At 38.9% G+C, this 19,401-nt stretch overlaps 1 protein-coding gene across 1 annotated transcript; it reads left to right on the top strand.

Moving 5' to 3' along the window:
* Positions 1–916: 916 nt before the first annotated feature.
* Positions 917–19,025, top strand: mal2 (mal, T cell differentiation protein 2). The gene is given in 4 exon segments (NM_001140988.1): positions 917–1,062; positions 3,217–3,387; positions 7,890–8,078; positions 18,366–19,025. Coding segments are annotated over 4 exon segments (549 nt in total). The 5' UTR covers positions 917–945; the 3' UTR covers positions 18,438–19,025.
* Positions 19,026–19,401: the final 376 nt, after the last annotated feature.

The raw sequence follows: 19,401 nt of genomic DNA, 5'->3' as shown, positions 1-19,401 counted from the left end.
GGCAAGGAAAAACTCCCTAGAAGAAAGGAAGAAACCTGGAGAAGGACCAAAAAGCTAAACATTCATTGCACCAGTAACTTTAGGAATACAGTACAGCCAGTGAAATAGATGAGTCCTTCATTGGACCGACTCTGTCTAACATTGTTAACAGCATGTGCAGCTTGGGGTTATGTCAACAGGAGCTGAGTTTATCCACATATTCCAGGTAAACATTAACCTGGTGGGGCTTTTCTAGCCTGTTACTGCCCCTATATAAAATAACAATCATTCTCTCATAATACTGTTCTCACTCTCTCTGACAATATAGATAAGTTACAGACAGGACTCCTGCTCTGTTCAATTCAGAGGCTTGCAGGTGTAGGCTATGTGTACGTCCCAAATGGCACCATAAACGTAGTGCACTACGTAGGGAGTGTGGTGCTATTTGGAGACGCTTCTCTGTGGGTCATGGTTATTGAGTAAACAACTTTAAGTTGTGCAATTATTTACCTAAACCATGAAGGTGTTTCAGCTTGCAGATAAATCACAGCGCCGCTTTCCCTTTCTCCTTTCTCAGACTCCTCTCACCTTGGAATGTTCTCCCTCTGCAGGTAGACTAATATTGACTTTAGAGTGGCCTATCAACATCTGTGGAAGTTAATCGGCATCACTGCATCTAGTCTGCCTGTTTGTATCGTCTTTTTTTCTGGAAAGGGATTCTATAGTAGAACCTCTCGCTCATTTTCTCAGGCACGTTCAATTCGTAGCAGATTCATCTTTAGCGAGTCGCGACAGAGAGATCGAGGTGTGGTATTGCGGTAACTGCGACTGCCTCCACTCTGCGGGCGGGTAGAGTTGGATAAAGTGAAGGGAGGAGCCGTGCACCTGTTCGACCAGTTAGGGACACATGACTGCAGAAGAATTTGCCTGAGTTGGTGTCCTTTGTCGAGATACAAGACGGGAAGGATGTCGGAGCCTGCGACGAATCCTGCGGCGACAGCATTCCCAGAGCCGACGATATCTTTGCCATTGGGACTTCAAATATTGAGGACGTACTCCGGTGCTCTGATCTGCTTGGAAATTGTGAGTGTCGCATCTCTATTTCTGACTACGAGTTTTGTAAGCAAAAACATAATCGGTGGTCAGATAGATTCTGGTTACACCCTTGTTTGAAGTGGGCCTAATTGGAGAAACTGCAGTCTAATCGATAGTCTCTTAATCCTGTTTAGTTTATTTTGTTCATTAGAGTTTTAGGATTTGCTTTTTCATCGCACAGGAAGTTACGTATGCCGCTATCAGAGTAGCCAGGCAGGTAGCGTCATAGTAATGGGAGTTCAGTCATTACTGTACTTCGGCTGTGTTTTACTAACGGCATATAACCAACTCCCCTATTGTACAATCCGATAGTGTAGTAGTGATAGGAGCAGAGCATACTGTACATTTTGTCATTGTGAAGTGAACGATAAAATAGATACAACTGTTCTCCAGCTAAATAGTATAGCAGTGTGCTACTAGGCCTATAAATAATCTGTATTCAGTTCAATAACAGCCTGCTCCTTTTAGGCCTATAAATAATCTGTATTCAGTTTAATAACAGCCTGCTCCTTTTAGGCCTATAAATAATCTGTATTCAGTTCAATAACAGCCTGCTCCTTTTAGGCCTATAAATAATCTGTATTCAGTTTAATAACAGCCTGCTCCTTTTAGGCCTATAAATAATCTGTATTCAGTTCAATAGCAGCCTGCTCCTTTTAGGCCTATAAATAATCTGTATTCAGTTCAATAACAGCCTGCTCCTTTTAGGCCTATAAATAATCTGTATTCAGTTCAATAACAGCCTGCTCCTTTTAGGCCTATAAATAATCTGTATTCAGTTCAATAACAGCCTGCTCCTTTTAGGCCTATAAATATCTGTGTTCAGTTCAATAACAGCCTGCTCCTTTTAGGCCTATAAATAATCTGTATTCAGTTCAATAACAGCCTGCTCCTTTTAGGCCTATAAATAATCTGTATTCAGTTCAATAACAGCCTGCTCCTTTTAGGCCTATAAATAATCTGTATTCAGTTCAATAGCAGCCTGCTCCTTTTAGGCCTATAAATAATCTGTATTCAGTTCAATAACAGCCTGCTCCTTTTAGGCCTATAAATAATCTGTATTCAGTTTAATAACAGCCTGCTCCTTTTAGGCCTATAAATAATCTGTATTCAGTTTAATAACAGCCTGCACCTTTTAGGCCTATAAATAATCTGTATTCAGTTTAATAACAGCCTGCTCCTTTTAGGCCTATAAATAATCTGTATTCAGTTTAATAACAGCCTGCTCCTTTTAGGCCTATAAATACTGTGTTCAGTTCAATAACAGCCTGCTCCTTTTAGGCCTATAAATAATCTGTATTCAGTTTAATAACAGCCTGCTCCTTTTAGGCCTATAAATAATCTGTATTCAGTTTAATAACAGCCTGCTCCTTTTAGGCCTATAAATAATCTGTATTCAGTTCAATAACAGCCTGCTCCTTTTAGGCCTATAAATAATCTGTATTCAGTTCAATAACAGCCTGCTCCTTTTAGGCCTATAAATAATCTGTATTCAGTTTAATAACAGCCTGCTCCTTTTAGGCCTATAAATAATCTGTATTCAGTTTAATAACAGCCTGCTCCTTTTAGGCCTATAAATAATCTGTATTCAGTTCAATAACAGCCTGCTCCTTTTAGGCCTATAAATAATCTGTATTCAGTTTAATAACAGCCTGCTCCTTTTAGGCCTATAAATAATCTGTATTCAGTTTAATAACAGCCTGCTCCTTTTAGGCCTATAAATAATCTGTATTCAGTTCAATAGCAGCCTGCCCCTTTTAGGCCTATAAATAATCTGTATTCAGTTTAATAACAGCCTGCTCCTTTTAGGCCTATAAATAATCTGTATTCAGTTTAATAACAGCCTGCTCCTTTTAGGCCTATAAATAATCTGTATTCAGTTCAATAACAGCCTGCTCCTTTTAGGCCTATAAATAATCTGTATTCAGTTCAATAACAGCCTGCTACTTTTCACAAATGGAAATCGTACCCTGTGTCAGGCCTAGGATGCATTTTAAATAAACTGTCATTCATGTCATGATCAGATCTCACAGTCTGGCCAAACAGTCTTGTTATTCTTAAAGCATTTATTATGTCACAAATATCAATCAGTCTCACGTATGATGACTTGTCTAACAAATCTTCTCTATTCTGTTCTTCCAGATATTTGGAGGGTTAGTATGGATCCTGGTGGCCTCCTCCAACGTGCCCGTGCCCCTGCTACAGGGCTGGGTGATGTTTGTCTCTGTCAGCACGTTCTTCTGTTCCAGCGTGTACCTCCTCCTCTTCCTCCTGGGCTTGGCTGACAGAATCAACACTGACTGGAACCTGATGGTGAGTGTAGTGACGAGGATTACCCAAGGAACAGGTCACAAAAAACAACACATTTTTGGTAAACAGGTTGGGAGCACTGAAAAACCAGCAGAGATACAGATCTTCTTACTGTCAGATATACACAGGTATTCTGACGTCACATGACATCTTTATCAGAGGTAGAGTCTTCCTGGTCTGTTTGGTTTATCACTTCAGGGCTGTCCAGCTCCAGTCTTCCTGGTCTGTTTGGTTTAACACTTCAGGGCTGTCCAGCTCCAGTCTTCCTGGTCTGTTTGGTTTATCACTTCAGGGCTGTCCAGCTCCAGTCTTCCTGGTCTGTTTGGTATTTAACACTTCAGGGCTGTCCAGCTCCAGTCTTCCTGGTCTGTTTGGTTTATCACTTCAGGGCTGTCCAGCTCCAGTCTTCCTGGTCTGTTTGGTTTGTCACTTCAGGGCTGTCCAGCTCCAGTCTTCCTGGTCTGTTTGGTTTAACACTTCAGGGCTGTCCAGCTCCAGTCTTCCTGGTCTGTTTGGTTTAACACTTCAGGGCTGTCCAGCTCCAGTCTTCCTGGTCTGTTTGGTTGGTCACTTCAGGGCTGTCCAGCTCCAGTCTTCCTGGTCTGTTTGGTTTAACACTTCAGGGCTGTCCAGCTCCAGTCTTCCTGGTCTGTTTGGTTGTCACTTCAGGGCTGTCCAGCTCCAGTCTTCCTGGTCTGTTTGGTTTAACACTTCAGGGCTGTCCAGCTCCAGTCTTCCTGGTCTGTTTGGTTTATCAATTCAGGGCTGTCCAGCTCCAGTCCTGGAGAGCTACTGGTTGGTGCAGGGTTTAGTTCCACCTCGGCACTAAACACAATTCAAATGATAAACAAATAGTAGTCTTCAGATCGGACATTTACTATATGAATCTGATGAATTTGGAGATCACCCTGCAAATCAAACACAATAGCTTTGAGAATAATCAGGAGACCATGTTCTTCAGGAGCCTCATTGAAATGCTGCTGACTCCATAGCAGTTCCCCTAAACTCCTGAAAGGATGTTCCATTCAGTGTCATGTCACTACAGATGTAGAACAATCCTGCTCCTTCATAGTCCTAATTACAGTTGTGTGTGTGTGTGTGTGTGTGTGTGTGTGTGTGTGTGTGTGTGTGTGTGTGTGTGTGTGTGTGTGTGTGTGTGTGTGTGTGTGTGTGTGTGTGTGTGTGTGTGTGTGTGTGTGTGTGTGGGGTTAAATGACACACAGATTGAAACACTCTGCACCACACCTACTGAGTATGATCTCATCACAACTTTAGTCATGAGCGTGCCTCTACATGCAGGTATCAACACTGACCAGAAACACTGAAACATTACAGAGAGCTGCTCTACTAGTCTGTCAAGAAACTTAAAGCCATGTAACAGGGCGGAGCCTAGTGCACATTATAACGGCAAGAACACACTGCATGTGCTGGGTGAGCCATAATGTAAAACCGTCTGTCATTTAATTTACTGAAAAACAACGGTCCTAGGCAGGCAGACGGAAAGACCCAGTCAGTGTTGTACCAATCAGTCCTCACACTGGCCCTGATCCCAGCTCTGCTGCTATCGCTGCTGGCCCTGATCCCAGCTCTGCTGCTATTCCTACTGGCCCTGATCCCAGCTCTGCTGCTATCGCTGCTGGCCCTGATCCCAGCTCTGCTGCTATCGCTGCTGGCCCTGATCCCAGCTCTGCTGCTATCGCTGCTGGCCCTGATCCCAGCTCTGCTGCTATCGCTGCTGGCCCTGATCCCAGCTCTGCTGCTATTCCTACTGGCCCTGATCCCAGCTCTGCTGCTATCGCTGCTGGCCCTGATCCCAGCTCTGCTGCTATCGCTGCTGGCCCTGATCCCAGCTCTGCTGCTATCGCTGCTGGCCCTGATCCCAGCTCTGCTGCTATCGCTGCTGGCCCTGATCCCAGCTCTGCTGCTATCGCTGCTGGCCCTGATCCCAGCTCTGCTGCCATCGCTGCTGGCCCTGATCCCAGCTCTGCTGCTATCGCTGCTGGCCCTGATCCCAGCTCTGCTGCTATCGCTGCTGGCCCTGATCCCAGCTCTGCTGCTATCGCTGCTGGCCCTGATCCCAGCTCTGCTGCTATCGCTGCTGGCCCTGATCCCAGCTCTGCTGCTATCGCTGCTGGCCCTGATCCCAGCTCTGCTGCCATCGCTGCTGGCCCTGATCCCAGCTCTGCTGCCATCGCTGCTGGCCCTGATCCCAGCTCTGCTGCTATTCCTACTGGCCCTGATCCCAGCTCTGTTGCTGCGGGCCCTGATCCCAGCTCTACTGCTGCTATTGCTGCGGGCCCTGATCCCAGCTCTACTGCTGCTATTGCTGCGGGCCCTGATCCCAGCTCTACTGCTGCTATTGCTGCGGGCCCTGATCCCAGCTCAGCTGCTATTGCTGCTGGCCCTGATCCCAGCTCAGCTGCTATTGCTGCTGGCCCTGATCCCAGCTCAGCTGCTATTGCTGCTGGCCCCGATCCCAGCTCTGCTGCTATTGCTGCTGGCCCTGATCCCAGCTCTGCTGCTATTGCTGCTGGCCCTGATCCCAGCTCTGCTGCTATCGCTACTGGCCCTGATCCCAGCTCTGCTGCTATTGCTACTGGCCCTGATCCCAGCTCTGCTGCTGCTGTCCCCGATCCCAGCTCTGCTGCTACTGCTGCTGGCCCCGATCCCAGCTCTGCTGCTGCTGGCCCCGATCCCAGCTCTGCTGCTGCTGTCCCCGATCCCAGCTCTGCTGCTGCTGTCCCCGATCCCAGCTCTACTGCTGCTACTGCTGCTGGCCCTGATCCCAGCTCTGCTACTGCTGGCCCTGATCCCAGCTCTGCTACTGCTGGCCCCGATCCCAGCTCTGCTGCTTCTGTCCCCGATCCCAGCTCTACTGCTTCTGTCCCCGATCCCAGCTCTACTGCTGCTACTGCTGCTGGCCCCGATCCCAGCTCTGCTGCTGCTGGCCCCGATCCCAGCTCTGCTGCTGCTGGCCCCGATCCCAGCTCTGCTGCTGCTACTGCGGCTGGCCCCGATCCCAGCTCTGCTGCTGCTGGCCCCGATCCCAGCTCTGCTGCTGCTGGCCCCGATTCCAGCTCTGCTGCTGCTGGCCCTGATTACATTTACATTTAAGTCATTTAGCAGACGCTCTTATCCAAAGCGACTTACAAATTGGTGCATTCAACTTATGATATCCAGTGGAACAACCACTTTACAATAGTGCATCTAAATCTTTTATGGGGGGGGTTAGAAGGATTACTTTATCCTATCCTAGCTCTGCTGCTGCTGGCCCTGATCCCAGCTCTGCTGCTGCTGTGCCTAATGTATCCTCAATGCTTTTTCCACATGTATTAACACTTTCATATTTTAATTATATTTCTGCCATTTAGCAGACGCTTTTATCCAAAATGACTTTGCCACACTTACACATGAACTAATAATGAACATGAAGTACTAATGACTGACTGCACTAGAGGTTGACTTGAAGGGTACTGCCTACACTACTAGCTACAGTACAGTACTGACACAGTCTGTGTCCCAAATGACCCTGGTCGATAGTAGTGCACTATATAGGGAATAGAGTACCATTTGGGACCTATCCTCAGACCCACCAGGCTCCAGTTCTTCTCGTGTGTGTGTGTGTGTGTGTGTGTGTGTGTGTGTGTGTGTGTGTGTGTGTGTGTGTGTGTGTGTGTGTGTGTGTGTGTGTGTGTGTGTGTGTGTGTGTGTGTGTGTGTCATAGACGATGAGAAAACAAAGCTTGTGACACAGCTACTGAGAGAATGGTGAGCTCACACCAGACAATAGCCAGTCTGTGGGCCCTGAGTCCCCATTGTCAACAGAAGGGAGAATGTGGCTACCTACGAAATTGCACCCTTAATCATAAGGCTCAGGTCAAACGTAGGTCAAAGATAGTGCACTATATAATAGTAGGGTGCTATTTGGGAGGCAGCCGGTCTCTTACTGTAACCCCTATCTCTCTGGGAGGTGGCCGGTCTCTTACTGTAACCCCTATCTCTCTGGGAGGTGGCCAGTCTCTTACTGTAACCCCCTATCTATCTGGGAGGCGGCCGGTCTCTTACTGCTCTCGGGGCGGTCTCTTACTGTAACCCCTATCTCTCTGGGAGGGTCGGAGCGGCCGGTCTCTTACTGTAACCCCCTATCTCTCTGGGAGGTGGCCGGTCTCTTACTGTAACCCCTATCTCTCTGGGAGGCGGCCGGTCTCTTACTGTAACCCCTATCTCTCTGGGAGCCTCACCCCTATCTCTCTGGGAGGTGGCCGGTCTCTTACTGTACCCCTCCTCTCTTACTGTAACCCCTATCTCCCTATCTCTCTGGGAGGTGGCGGGTCTCTTACTGTAACCCCTATCTCTCGTCGGTCTCTAACTGTAACCCCTATCTCTCTGGGAGGTGGCTGGTCTCTTACTGTAACCTCCTATCACACGTGATTTTCTCAATACATTCAACGAGACCTGACTACTCTCAATCCATATTATAACCCTGTCTTTCCATCTTCATTGCAGGATGTGCTGTACCACTTCACAGCACTGCTGTTCTACTTCAGTGCCTTGGTGCTGGAGGCTGCTGTTACGGCAGCCAGAGGGGTCATCAGTAGCACCAACAGCTCCATACCAGGATGTGTAACAGCCCCTAGTGGAAATATACTCACCTTCCTGGACAACAGACAATACAGTATTAACGTGGCAGCTACGGTCAGTGTACACTAACACAAAATGTCAAGGCTATCTGTAATGCAAATGGTGGTTCACTGATCAGACCAGGCTTTTAATTCAAATTCTTCATACTGTACGTGTCTGTTTGAGTTTGCCTGGGTTGATAAACCAATAGAAAGTTTCCAGATCTGCAAACCCTACCCATCTGGTTGCCACTAGTTACCAACGTCAAAATTGTTTATATCGTAAAAATACATGAAAAGAAAAATGATCTTTTTGATCTTAATATAAGGTTTAAATCAGATGAAGAAGATAAATTGTAGAAATCGGTGTGGTTTAGCCATAATTATGACTTTGTGGTAACTAATGACAACCTACTCATCTGGCACTCCAGGCAGACAAGCAAACGATCAGTTATTGGAATCGATTCTTCCAGTATTATAAACCCAGAGGTCTGTTACTACTATAACACAGTGATGTTATTATTGTTCCAGTATTATAAACCCAGAGGTCTGTTACTACTATAACACAGTGATGTTATTATTGTTCCTGTATTATAAACCCAGAGGTCTGTTACTACTATAACACAGTGATGTTATTATTGTTCCTGTATTATAAACCCAGAGGTCTGTTACTACTATAACACAGTGATGTTATTATTGTTCCAGTATTATAAACCCAGAGGTCTGTTACTACTATAACATGTTATTATTGTTCCTGTATTATAAACCCAGAGGTCTGTTACTACTATAACATGTTATTATTGTTCCTGTATTATAAACCCAGAGGTCTGTTACTACTATAACATGTTATTATTGTTCCTGTATTATAAACCCAGAGGTCTGTTACTACTATAACATGTTATTATTGTTCCAGTATTATAAACCCAGAGGTCTGTTACTACTATAACATGTTATTATTGTTCCTGTATTATAAACCCAGAGGTCTGTTACTACTATAACATGTTATTATTGTTCCTGTATTATAAACCCAGAGGTCTGTTACTACTATAACACAGTGTGTTATTATTGTTCCTGTATTATAAACCCAGAGGTCTGTTACTGCTATAACATGTTATTATTGTTCCTGTATTATAAACCCAGAGGTCTGTTACTACTATAACATGTTATTATTGTTCCAGTATTATAAACCCAGAGGTCTGTTACTGCTAAAACACAGTGATGTTATTATTGTTCCAGTATTATAAACCCAGAGGTCTGTTACTACTATAACATGTTATTATTGTTCCTGTATTATAAACCCAGAGGTCTGTTACTACTATAACATGTTATTATTGTTCCTGTATTATAAACCCAGAGGTCTGTTACTACTATAACAGTGATGTTATTATTGTTCCAGTATTATAAACCCAGAGGTCTGTTACTGCTATAACATGTTATTATTGTTCCTGTATTATAAACCCAGAGGTCTGTTACTACTATAACACATGTTATTATTGTTCCTGTATTATAAACCCAGAGGTCTGTTACTACTATAACACATGATGTTATTATTGTTCCTGTATTATAAACCCAGAGGTCTGTTACTACTGTAACATGTTATTATTGTTCCAGTATTATAAACCCAGAGGTCTGTTACTACTATAACATGTTATTATTGTTCCTGTATTATAAACCCAGAGGTCTGTTACTACTATAACACAGTGATGTTATTATTGTTCCAGTATTATAAACCCAGAGGTCTGTTACTACTATAACATGTTATTATTGTTCCTGTATTATAAACCCAGAGGTCTGTTACTACTATAACACAGTGATGTTATTATTGTTCCTGTATTATAAACCCAGAGGTCTGTTACTGCTATAACATGTTATTATTGTTCCAGTATTATAAACCCAGAGGTCTGTTACTACTATAACACAGTGATGTTATTATTGTTCCAGTATTATAAACCCAGAGGTCTGTTACTACTATAACATGTTATTATTGTTCCTGTATTATAAACCCAGAGGTCTGTTACTACTATAACATGTTATTATTGTTCCTGTATTATAAACCCAGAGGTCTGTTACTACTATAACATGTTATTATTGTTCCAGTATTATAAACCCAGAGGTCTGTTACTACTATAACATGTTATTATTGTTCCTGTATTATAAACCCAGAGGTCTGTTACTACTATAACATGTTATTATTGTTCCTGTATTATAAACCCAGAGGTCTGTTACTACTATAACACAGTGATGTTATTATTGTTCCTGTATTATAAACCCAGAGGTCTGTTACTACTATAACATGTTATTATTGTTCCTGTATTATAAACCCAGAGGTCTGTTACTACTATAACACTTGTTATTATTGTTCCTGTATTATAAACCCAGAGGTCTGTTACTACTATAACATGTTATTATTGTTCCAGTATTATAAACCCAGAGGTCTGTTACTACTATAACATGTTATTATTGTTCCTGTATTATAAACCCAGAGGTCTGTTACTACTATAACATGTTATTATTGTTCCTGTATTATAAACCCAGAGGTCTGTTACTACTATAACACATGTTATTATTGTTCCTGTATTATAAACCCAGAGGTCTGTTACTACTATAACATGTTATTATTGTTCCTGTATTATAAACCCAGAGGTCTGTTACTGCTATAACACATTGTTATTATTGTTCCTGTCTTATAAACCCAGAGGTCTGTTACTACTATAACATGTTATTATTGTTCCAGTATTATAAACCCAGAGGTCTGTTACTACTATAACACAGTGATGTTATTATTGTTCCAGTATTATAAACCCAGAGGTCTGTTACTACTATAACATGTTATTATTGTTCCTGTATTATAAACCCAGAGGTCTGTTACTGCTATAACATGTTATTATTGTTCCAGTATTATAAACCCAGAGGTCTGTTACTACTATAACACAGTGATGTTATTATTGTTCCTGTATTATAAACCCAGAGGTCTGTTACTACTATAACATGTTATTATTGTTCCTGTATTATAAACCCAGAGGTCTGTTACTACTATAACACAGTGATGTTATTATTGTTCCAGTATTATAAACCCAGAGGTCTGTTACTACTATAACATGTTATTATTGTTCCTGTATTATAAACCCAGAGGTCTGTTACTACTATAACAGTGATGTTATTATTGTTCCTGTATTATAAACCCAGAGGTCTGTTACTACTATAACATGTTATTATTGTTCCTGTATTATAAACCCAGAGGTCTGTTACTACTATAACATGTTATTATTGTTCCTGTATTATAAACCCAGAGGTCTGTTACTACTATAACAATGTTATTATTGTTCCTGTATTATAAACCCAGAGGTCTGTTACTACTATAACACAGTTGTTATTATTGTTCCTGTATTATAAACCCAGAGGTCTGTTACTGCTATAACATGTTATTATTGTTCCTGTATTATAAACCCAGAGGTCTGTTACTACTATAACACAGTATGTTATTATTGTTCCTGTATTATAAACCCAGAGGTCTGTTACTACTATAACACAGATGTTATTATTGTTCCTGTATTATAAACCCAGAGGTCTGTTACTACTATAACATGTTATTATTGTTCCTGTATTATAAACCCAGAGGTCTGTTACTACTATAACATGTTATTATTGTTCCTGTATTATAAACCCAGAGGTCTGTTACTACTATAACAATTGTTATTATTGTTCCTGTATTATAAACCCAGAGGTCTGTTACTGCTATAACATGATGTTATTATTGTTCCTGTATTATAAACCCAGAGGTCTGTTACTGCTATAACATGTTATTATTGTTCCTGTCTTATAAACCCAGAGGTCTGTTACTACTATAACACAGTGATGTTATTATTGTTCCTGTATTATAAACCCAGAGGTCTGTTACTGCTATAACATGTTATTATTGTTCCTGTCTTATAAACCCAGAGGTCTGTTACTGCTATAACACAGTGATGTTATTATTGTTCCAGTATTATAAACCCAGAGGTCTGTTACTACTATAACATGTTATTATTGTTCCTGTATTATAAACCCAGAGGTCTGTTACTACTATAACATGTTATTATTGTTCCTGTATTATAAACCCAGAGGTCTGTTACTACTATAACATGTTATTATTGTTCCTGTATTATAAACCCAGAGGTCTGTTACTACTATAACATGGTATTATAAACCCAGAGGTCTGTTACTGCTATAACATGTTATTATTGTTCCTGTATTATAAACCCAGAGGTCTGTTACTACTATAACATGTTATTATTGTTCCTGTATTATAAACCCAGAGGTCTGTTACTGCTATAACATGTTATTATTGTTCCTGTATTATAAACCCAGAGGTCTGTTACTACTATAACACAGTGATGTTATTATTGTTCCAGTATTATAAACCCAGAGGTCTGTTACTACTATAACATGGTATTATAAACCCAGAGGTCTGTTACTGCTATAACATGTTATTATTGTTCCTGTATTATAAACCCAGAGGTCTGTTACTACTATAACACATATGTTATTATTGTTCCTGTATTATAAACCCAGAGGTCTGTTACTGCTATAACATGTTATTATTGTTCCAGTATTATAAACCCAGAGGTCTGTTACTACTATAACATGTTATTATTGTTCCAGTATTATAAACCCAGAGGTCTGTTACTACTATAACACAGTGATGTTATTATTGTTCCTGTATTATAAACCCAGAGGTCTGTTACTACTATAACATGTTATTATTGTTCCAGTATTATAAACCCAGAGGTCTGTTACTGCTATAACACAGTGATGTTATTATTGTTCCAGTATTATAAACCCAGAGGTCTGTTACTACTATAACATGTTATTATTGTTCCAGTATTATAAACCCAGAGGTCTGTTACTGCTATAACACAGTGATGTTATTATTGTTCCTGTATTATAAACCCAGAGGTCTGTTACTGCTATAACACATTGATGTTATTATTGTTCCTGTATTATAAACCCAGAGGTCTGTTACTACTATAACATGTTATTATTGTTCCTGTATTATAAACCCAGAGGTCTGTTACTACTATAACATGTTATTATTGTTCCTGTATTATAAACCCAGAGGTCTGTTACTACTATAACAATGTTATTATTGTTCCTGTATTATAAACCCAGAGGTCTGTTACTACTATAACATGTTATTATTGTTCCTGTATTATAAACCCAGAGGTCTGTTACTACTATAACATTGTTATTATTGTTCCTGTATTATAAACCCAGAGGTCTGTTACTACTATAACATGTTATTATTGTTCCTGTATTATAAACCCAGAGGTCTGTTACTACTATAACATGTTATTATTGTTCCTGTATTATAAACCCAGAGGTCTGTTACTACTATAACAGTTGTTATTATTGTTCCAGTATTATAAACCCAGAGGTCTGTTACTACTATAACATGTTATTATTGTTCCTGTATTATAAACCCAGAGGTCTGTTACTACTATAACACGTGTTATTATTGTTCCTGTATTATAAACCCAGAGGTCTGTTACTACTATAACATGTTATTATTGTTCCAGTATTATAAACCCAGAGGTCTGTTACTACTGTAACATGTTATTATTGTTCCTGTATTATAAACCCAGAGGTCTGTTACTACTATAACATGTTATTATTGTTCCTGTATTATAAACCCAGAGGTCTGTTACTACTATAACATGTTATTATTGTTCCAGTATTATAAACCCAGAGGTCTGTTACTACTATAACATGTTATTATTGTTCCTGTATTATAAACCCAGAGGTCTGTTACTACTATAACACGTGTTATTATTGTTCCTGTATTATAAACCCAGAGGTCTGTTACTACTATAACATGTTATTATTGTTCCTGTATTATAAACCCAGAGGTCTGTTACTACTATAACATGTTATTATTGTTCCTGTATTATAAACCCAGAGGTCTGTTACTACTATAACACAGTGATGTTATTATTGTTCCTGTATTATAAACCCAGAGGTCTGTTACTGCTATAACATGTTATTATTGTTCCAGTATTATAAACCCAGAGGTCTGTTACTACTATAACACAGTGATGTTATTATTGTTCCAGTATTATAAACCCAGAGGTCTGTTACTACTATAACATGTTATTATTGTTCCTGTATTATAAACCCAGAGGTCTGTTACTACTATAACACAGTGATGTTATTATTGTTCCTGTATTATAAACCCAGAGGTCTGTTACTGCTATAACACTATGTTATTATTGTTCCAGTATTATAAACCCAGAGGTCTGTTACTACTATAACATGTTATTATTGTTCCTGTATTATAAACCCAGAGGTCTGTTACTACTATAACACAGTGATGTTATTATTGTTCCTGTATTATAAACCCAGAGGTCTGTTACTGCTATAACATGTTATTATTGTTCCAGTATTATAAACCCAGAGGTCTGTTACTACTATAACATGTTATTATTGTTCCTGTATTATAAACCCAGAGGTCTGTTACTACTATAACATGTTATTATTGTTCCTGTATTATAAACCCAGAGGTCTGTTACTACTATAACATGTTATTATTGTTCCTGTATTATAAACCCAGAGGTCTGTTACTACTATAACATGTTATTATTGTTCCAGTATTATAAACCCAGAGGTCTGTTACTACTATAACACAGTGATGTTATTATTGTTCCTGTATTATAAACCCAGAGGTCTGTTACTACTATAACATGTTATTATTGTTCCAGTATTATAAACCCAGAGGTCTGTTACTGCTATAACACAGTGATGTTATTATTGTTCCAGTATTATAAACCCAGAGGTCTGTTACTACTATAACACTGTTATTATTGTTCCTGTATTATAAACCCAGAGGTCTGTTACTACTATAACATGTTATTATTGTTCCTGTATTATAAACCCAGAGGTCTGTTACTACTATAACATTGTTATTATTGTTCCTGTATTATAAACCCAGAGGTCTGTTACTACTATAACATGTTATTATTGTTCCTGTATTATAAACCCAGAGGTCTGTTACTACTATAACACATATGTTATTATTGTTCCTGTATTATAAACCCAGAGGTCTGTTACTACTATAACACAATGTTATTATTGTTCCTGTATTATAAACCCAGAGGTCTGTTACTGCTATAACACAGTGATGTTATTATTGTTCCTGTATTATAAACCCAGAGGTCTGTTACTGCTATAACATGTTATTATTGTTCCTGTATTATAAACCCAGAGGTCTGTTACTACTATAACATGTTATTATTGTTCCTGTATTATAAACCCAGAGGTCTGTTACTACTATAACATGTTATTATTGTTCCTGTATTATAAACCCAGAGGTCTGTTACTACTATAACAATTGTTATTATTGTTCCTGTATTATAAACCCAGAGGTCTGTTACTACTATAACAATGTTATTATTGTTCCAGTATTATAAACCCAGAGGTCTGTTACTGCTATAACACAGTGATGTTATTATTGTTCCTGTATTATAAACCCAGAGGTCTGTTACTGCTATAACAGTGTTATTATTGTTCCTGTATTATAAACCCAGAGGTCTGTTACTACTATAACATGTTATTATTGTTCCTGTATTATAAACCCAGAGGTCTGTTACTACTATAACATGTTATTATTGTTCCTGTATTATAAACCCAGAGGTCTGTTACTACTATAACATGTTATTATTGTTCCTGTATTATAAACCCAGAGGTCTGTTACTACTATAACACTGTTATTATTGTTCCTGTATTATAAACCCAGAGGTCTGTTACTACTATAACATGTTATTATTGTTCCTGTATTATAAACCCAGAGGTCTGTTACTACTATAACATGTTATTATTGTTCCTGTATTATAAACCCAGAGGTCTGTTACTACTATAACATGTTATTATTGTTCCTGTATTATAAACCCAGAGGTCTGTTACTACTATAACATTGTTATTATTGTTCCTGTATTATAAACCCAGAGGTCTGTTACTACTATAACAATATGTTATTATTGTTCCTGTATTATAAACCCAGAGGTCTGTTACTACTATAACATGTTATTATTGTTCCTGTATTATAAACCCAGAGGTCTGTTACTGCTATAACATGTTATTATTGTTCCTGTATTATAAACCCAGAGGTCTGTTACTACTATAACACAGTGATGTTATTATTGTTCCAGTATTATAAACCCAGAGGTCTGTTACTACTATAACATGGTATTATAAACCCAGAGGTCTGTTACTGCTAAAACACAGTGATGTTATTATTGTTCCTGTATTATAAACCCAGAGGTCTGTTACTACTATAACAATGTTATTATTGTTCCTGTATTATAAACCCAGAGGTCTGTTACTACTATAACAGTGTTATTATTGTTCCTGTATTATAAACCCAGAGGTCTGTTACTACTATAACACAGTTGTTATTATTGTTCCTGTATTATAAACCCAGAGGTCTGTTACTACTATAACATGTTATTATTGTTCCTGTATTATAAACCCAGAGGTCTGTTACTACTATAACATGTTATTATTGTTCCAGTATTATAAACCCAGAGGTCTGTTACTACTATAACATGTTATTATTGTTCCTGTATTATAAACCCAGAGGTCTGTTACTACTATAACACAATGTTATTATTGTTCCAGTATTATAAACCCAGAGGTCTGTTACTACTATAACATGTTATTATTGTTCCTGTATTATAAACCCAGAGGTCTGTTACTACTATAACATGTTATTATTGTTCCAGTATTATAAACCCAGAGGTCTGTTACTACTATAACATGTTATTATTGTTCCAGTATTATAAACCCAGAGGTCTGTTACTACTATAACATGTTATTATTGTTCCTGTATTATAAACCCAGAGGTCTGTTACTACTATAACATGTTATTATTGTTCCTGTATTATAAACCCAGAGGTCTGTTACTACTATAACACATTGTTATTATTGTTCCTGTATTATAAACCCAGAGGTCTGTTACTACTATAACACGTGATGTTATTATTGTTCCTGTATTATAAACCCAGAGGTCTGTTACTGCTATAACACAATGTTATTATTGTTCCAGTATTATAAACCCAGAGGTCTGTTACTACTATAACATGTTATTATTGTTCCTGTATTATAAACCCAGAGGTCTGTTACTACTATAACATGTTATTATTGTTCCTGTATTATAAACCCAGAGGTCTGTTACTGCTATAACATGTTATTATTGTTCCAGTATTATAAACCCAGAGGTCTGTTACTACTGTAACATGTTATTATTGTTCCAGTATTATAAACCCAGAGGTCTGTTACTACTATAACATGTTATTATTGTTCCTGTATTATAAACCCAGAGGTCTGTTACTACTATAACATGTTATTATTGTTCCTGTATTATAAACCCAGAGGTCTGTTACTACTATAACATGTTATTATTGTTCCTGTATTATAAACCCAGAGGTCTGTTACTACTATAACACAGTGATCTTATTATTGTTCCTGTATTATAAACCCAGAGGTCTGTTACTACTATAACATGTTATTATTGTTCCTGTATTATAAACCCAGAGGTCTGTTACTACTATAACATGTTATTATTGTTCCTGTATTATAAACCCAGAGGTCTGTTACTACTATAACACTGTTATTATTGTTCCTGTATTATAAACCCAGAGGTCTGTTACTACTATAACACGTGTTATTATTGTTCCAGTATTATAAACCCAGAGGTCTGTTACTACTATAACATGTTATTATTGTTCCTGTATTATAAACCCAGAGGTCTGTTACTACTATAACATGTTATTATTGTTCCTGTATTATAAACCCAGAGGTCTGTTACTACTATAACATGTTATTATTGTTCCTGTATTATAAACCCAGAGGTCTGTTACTACTATAACATGTTATTATTGTTCCAGTATTATAAACCCAGAGGTCTGTTACTACTATAACACAGTGATGTTTTTAGTGCCTTGGTGAGGTCGTATTACATGAATCAGTGTTCTACTGCTGAGAGTGAACGGATGTTGTGCTTTGTCCTGACAGCCTCCTCCATTTCTGTATTGGTAGCTCCTGTACTGCACAGAGCTATTTTCAGAACCTAACACTTCATTACCAAGGAGACCAAACACAAAAGCTCTGTAGTAAACTCCTAATCTAAGTCAATGTTTTTTCAGTAAAAGGAGCTGTAGGCCTTTGCATTCCATGAGTTAATGTTTGTTCATTGTTCTCCTGATTCTATACTACTAGTTGGTTCAGTGATGTTGCTGTACTATATAGCTGCTGCTATTACATTAGGTGTCATTGCTCAAGGCTTTCTGTGAGTTAACCTAACCTTTTTGTTGTTGTCCTGGTTCTCCTCTAGATATTTGCCTTTGTGGTGACACTCTGCTACGCCTGCAGCATGTTCATGGGCTTCAGGAGGTGGCAGATGTGATGTGACACGGAAGAAAGAAAACACACCATTTACGTTTTTCAGTTCAAACTCCTACCATGCTGTCAAGACATTGTCACGTTGTCTGTTTATTACATGTGTACAACATTATTTTTTAAAGAGAACTACTGCATAATGATATTTGCATCAAGTTTATATTTGTTGCTATGAGATCAAGACTTTGTTGTATCTGTCATGTAATAACAGCAGACCAGGCGTTATGACTAAGCTACCCGATGTTGTAGTTCACATATTAGTGCTTGGTTGCTGAGGCCATGTTTAACTGTGTGATCAATAGTGTAGATTTTATTTATTAGTGTTTGATTCCCTGTAAAATAAATTAAACTCTGGATCAGAAGGGACCTATAACTGATTAAATAACAATAAGGTGACTTTATATTTTCCCCTTGTAGAATGTCTAACTTTTTCTATAGCAACATGGAAAACTATGTTAAACATACTACATAGGAAAAATATCATAAATCACTTAATGACATTGTGTGAATACTTACTGGAATACATTTTTGAGTATATTTTGTGATTTCTGAAAAGCATTTTTACAAATAAATAACTTTTGTTATCTTGTCGATACAACTTGTATTTTTATATTTGGCTAGTTTAGCAGGGCTTCACCAGAAGGGGGAACTATTCTCACAAAGACTGTTTTTAGTGGGGAGAGTTATTGGCTCATCAGCCCTGCTGGTTCTTCACCAGCCAGTTCAAGTGCATGTCCCAGAGGTTAAATAGGCTACTGTAGGTGGTTGGACCAGATGCCTTTGTTGTCAGTTGAAGGGAAAGGAACTTTGCCGCTACCTCTCTCTTCAACCAAGGTGCATGAACTGAGGAGCAGTCTGAAGGGAAGAGGAGATTCCTCTTTGAGGACAGTGTCAGTTGATGAAAGTGCTTCGGGCCTTTAGCCTTCATCAGGGTTTTTGGTGTCAGTTGATGAAAGTGCTTCGGGCCTATA

This window comes from Salmo salar, chromosome ssa05 (assembly GCF_905237065.1).
Source record: "Salmo salar chromosome ssa05, Ssal_v3.1, whole genome shotgun sequence".
Classification (NCBI taxonomy): Eukaryota; Metazoa; Chordata; class Actinopteri; order Salmoniformes; family Salmonidae; genus Salmo; species Salmo salar.
The sequence above is the reverse complement of the archived record's forward strand: the minus strand, read 5'-3'. Positions and strand labels throughout refer to the sequence as shown.